Source organism: Volvox carteri (assembly GCF_000143455.1).
Source record: "Volvox carteri f. nagariensis unplaced genomic scaffold VOLCAscaffold_16, whole genome shotgun sequence".
Classification (NCBI taxonomy): domain Eukaryota; kingdom Viridiplantae; phylum Chlorophyta; class Chlorophyceae; order Chlamydomonadales; family Volvocaceae; genus Volvox; species Volvox carteri.
In genome coordinates, this window is record NW_003307559.1 from 362,881 (window position 1) to 367,178 (window position 4,298).

The following is a 4,298-nucleotide window of genomic DNA, read 5'->3' on the forward strand; positions in this document are numbered from 1 at the left end:
TGGGGAGAGGGAGGGAGGGAGAGAGAGAGGGAGGGAGAGAGAGAGAGAGAGGGAGAGAGAGAGGGGCTTTGTGGGGTTCGGCTTGTGAAGGGGAGTTAATGGGATGTGAGGGAGGGTTAGAAATCCGGGGGGTGCTCGTGGTTCGAAATCCTCACTCAGGGCGACCAGTTAGTTGTTGGTTGTGCTTGTTACTACCTGCTTAACGAACTAACAGACTTTATAACTGGACTTATCTCCTGCATCTGTATCATGGCTGTGCCCATGCCGCACCGGTTGTACCGTGACCCTGTCGCCGTACGTGTACGGCAGCCGAACGGGTACGATGATGAAAACGATCCCCACAGGGTCTTCCTGCTCGACCGGCTCCAGGTAGGGATGGGGGGAGTGTGTATGTGTGTATGTGTATGGGAAGGGGGGAGAGGGCCGGAGGGGAAGTAAGAGCAAGGTCTGGGGAAAACCATAACCAAAAAGCAAAACGTCACCGGCCGGTCGATGCCAAACTGTTGGGTCCAAAATTTGGGGGCCCGGAGGGGGAGCAGGCGAGGGTTGTGTGGACGGGAAACTGTATGTACGTATGTATGTATGTATGTATGTGTGTATATATGCGAGGAGAGTGGGAATGAGAGAGAGTGGGATCGGGGCGGAGCTACGGGGGGTTGGCTAGCTAGGAGGGGTTGCGTGTGGGGTTGGGGGTGGAGGTGAGGAGGGGAATTCCGGTCTTTGTTTCGGACCCTCCCCGCTACCGGGTTGGTTAGTGCCCTCTCACCGTTACCTCTCGCCTAACCCCCTCCCCGCTTCCCCCCGCGCACCACATACGTACGTACGGTACGTACATACGCACACGTAGCACCCGGCAGCTTACCTCAGTCGCGATGTGATGAGGTCCATTATGATTGACCAGGTGCGGAGGGGAGGGGGGGGGACAGGAACCACAGAGGGAGGGGGGGGAGTTGAATGGCGGTTGGGGTTTTGGGGGGAAGGAGAGAAGAGTGCGGGAAAAAGGGGAGGGAGGGAAAGATCAGATACTTAGATGGATTTAGGTGGTGGGGTGTGGAGAATGGGTGGTGATGTGGGGTTTTTTTGGGGGGAGGTAGGGCGCCGCCTCGGAGGGTGGGATGACCAACGGGGCTTGCGTATGGGGGGAAGGGGAGGATCGGGTTTCTTAGGGTGAGCGAGTGAGTGAATGAGTGAGTGAGTGTACGGTTTATTCCCGTACCCTTCCCCCTTAATCCAGTTGGCGTCCATTTCACTTCTTCCCTCATTGCATGACACGGTGGGTTATTTCCTTTTTTCCCCTTCCCCCTTCCACGCCTTCCCCCCCTCCACGCCTTCCCCCCGTCTTCCCCCCGCTGTGTCAGGCCTGGGAGGAAAGCTCCCCCGCGTCCGGCAGTGGGGGTCCAGGGGGGGCTCCGGAACCACTTCCCCCCCTCCCCGCCCGGGCGATGGAGGAGGCGAGGAGGGTGCTGAGTCTGTGTGCCACGGAGGGTACGACAGGGGTTAGGGGTTGGGGGGGGATACGGGAGGGGGAGAGGCAGCCAAGTCAGGGAGGTAGGGCCGCATACACACACATACATGTGACGTTCCCATTCGCACATTTCCCACCAAACCCATAAGGGGCCCCTCCTTCCTATGTAGTGGAGTTGTTCCATCTCCACCACCATCATCATCTCCACCATCACCACCACCACCATCACCACCACCACCATCACCACCACCATCATGTTATGATTTCCTCCCTCACTCCCTCTCCGCATTACCCGCCGATGTCCTGCCGTACCGCCATGTGTATGTATGCATGTATGTATGTGTGCGCATCACTGCAGTTCTGGAGGACCTGTACGTGCACTGCTACAATCAGATGACTCAGGGCCGCGCTTGGGGCCGGTTGCTTAATCGGGCAACCCACTCCCGCCTGTCCCCATCAGCAGTGGCAGCTGCAGTCGCACTGGGGCCCAATGCGCCCCACCACCCCCTCCTCCTACCCCCGCCCCAACCCCCGCCCCTACCCGGACCGAACGCCGTTCTCCCCGCGCACCCGCACCCGCAACAGCAGCAACACGATCAGGATGTGGCGCTGCATGCCGTACATCAGATGGCTTGGAAGGTGCGAGAAGGGGGGGAAGGTACGAGACGAGCGCCCCTCCACCCCCAGGCGGTGTGTGTGTGTGTGTGTTTGTGTGTGTGTATTGGGGGGTGGGAAGGGAATTCCCCGCGCTGGCTCTTTCCCGCCCCTTTCATGCCACGGGGGCCGACGGGGGCTCTCGGGGTTGTGGTGGGTTGGGGGGGCGAGAGCCGGTCAGGGAGGTGCGTTCCCCTGCCTCTGTCAGCCCCCTCCCCCCACACACATACAGACACATACACACACAAAAAAAAATGTCCCTCCAGTCCCCTCTTTCACTGCATCATCCCGCGGTCGCCGCCTTCAAGAACGCCTACTGGTCAGTCCAACTTCTGGTACACTCTTGCCCTGGCAGCAGCTTCACTCGTTCACGTGGTTCGTCTCTCCCCTCTTTCCCTCCCCCCACACCTTATTTAGGGAAACGGTGCTCCCCCTCCCCAACACCCAGGGGCCCTTCGCCACCCATGAATACATAAATATGCACACACACACACCCAAAAACACACACACATCCTACACGCCCCGGCATCTTCTTCCCCCATTCCACCCTCTTCCCCCCCTTCACTACACCCCCACCACCCCCAACGCCACCGCCACCACCGCCACCACCGCAGATATGGCACACGCAGCGGTCCGTGTCCTTCCCCCTCCGCCAGCCCCTGCCCGACCGGCAACCCCGCCTGCTGTTCGGAGAGGGCCCCCTCGAAGCCCTGGGGCGCGCGAGGAGGGAGCAGAGGCAGCGGGGGCGGGGGGACTGGGGGACGCAGCAGCGGCAGCAGCGGCAGCAGCAGCAGTGCGGCGAGGAGGGTGGAGGTGGCGGGAGCAGTGGCAGCGGCAACCGGGGGGTGACAGCTCCAGGGGGGGTCGGGGGGCGCGCAATGGAGGGGAAGGGGGAGGGGGGTGGCAACCTCTACAGGACGTTAGGTGGGTCGTACAACGTGAGCTGGATGCCGTGATCGTGTATGTATGTATGTATGTATGTATGTATGTATGTATGTATGTGTATCGTGTGTATGTATTTCGGACACGCGGGGGTTTGTTAGTTGCATGCGTCCTCAACCCTCTGCTTCATTCGCCCCTGCTTTCCCTCCCCCCCCCCGGGTCCTCTCGACCTCTGTATGTATCTCACGCAACCCCAAACCCCAAAACCCCAGCCCAACCACCAAGCCCCCCCAACTCCCCCCACCCCACCCCGCCCCGCCGGGGTCCCCCGCCGCCGTGGATAGGCTTGTTCGACTCCGTGTTGTTGAGCCGCCACGTCAGCATCACCTGCCCCCTCCGGTGCGGGGCTTTGCTGGCAGTGGCGGCGGGAGGGGAGGGCGGGGGTTTCGGAGCCGCCGGAGGGCTGGCGGCGGTACAGGGCGCCGTCGCCGCAGCCGCCGGCGGTACGGCTGGCGGCCACGGCGGCAGCAGCACGTATCCGGAGGCTGCTGCTGCTGCTACTGCTACAGCCGCGGCTGGAGAGCTGGCGGTGGGCCTTACGAACGGCCTGGCGAGTTTGCCCTGCGTAAAGGCAAGTCCGTGATGGAATGAGACACATAGACATGCAGACGTACACATGCATAAGAAACATAGGCGACGATGCATGACACACTACGCGCATAGACATACAGACACACACAAAGAGACCCACCTTCCCCCTCTCCCCACCCAGCCCCAAGTAACACTTGGCGCCGTGTCGCGGCGCCTGGCTGGCCCGTCCACAGGCCTTGGATGACGCCACGGACATCCGTGCCGTACTGGCGGCCGTACGCGCCGGCGTCCTGCCGCCCATCGCCGGCTATTACACCAGCGGATGGGTGGAGTGGGTGGAGTTCGAGCGGCCGTCGCTGCCCACCGTTCTGAACTCCGACATCTACACGCTGTCCCCGGAATACCCCCCGCTGCAACAGCAGCAGACGCTTCCATTGAAGCAGGGGCAGGGGCAGCCGGCGGGAGGGTTGCCGGTGCCGTACACAGACATGTTGTGTAGGGTGTTCCCCGTCGTATGGTTTCGGTTCTCGACACGGGAAGAGCGTCGGGCACTGCGGCGCCGCAGCCCCGCCGGCCCGCCAGCTGGCGCGGCCGCGGCGGCGGCGGCTGCCGCCGCCGCCGCTGCCCATGCGGCGGCGGTGGAGTTGGCGGCAGCGGATCAGCAGCTGGCGACGGCGGAGGCGATGCTGGCGGAGCTGCACCAGGC

General features: G+C 62.6%; 1 protein-coding gene across 1 annotated transcript in view; it reads left to right on the plus strand.

Moving 5' to 3' along the window:
- The window catches only part of VOLCADRAFT_90241 (uncharacterized protein), a gene marked incomplete at both ends in the record, with an annotated part of 8,197 nt that overhangs the window by 2,522 nt on the left and 1,377 nt on the right, over positions 1-4,298 (plus strand). Inside the window, 7 exons of the mRNA XM_002949775.1 lie at positions 310-369; positions 848-901; positions 1,359-1,496; positions 2,051-2,104; positions 2,734-3,043; positions 3,346-3,590; positions 3,826-4,230. Of these exons, the coding sequence (XP_002949821.1) occupies positions 310-369; positions 848-901; positions 1,359-1,496; positions 2,051-2,104; positions 2,734-3,043; positions 3,346-3,590; positions 3,826-4,230 (1,266 nt within the window). The remainder of the gene's footprint in view (positions 1-309; positions 370-847; positions 902-1,358; positions 1,497-2,050; positions 2,105-2,733; positions 3,044-3,345; positions 3,591-3,825; positions 4,231-4,298) is intronic.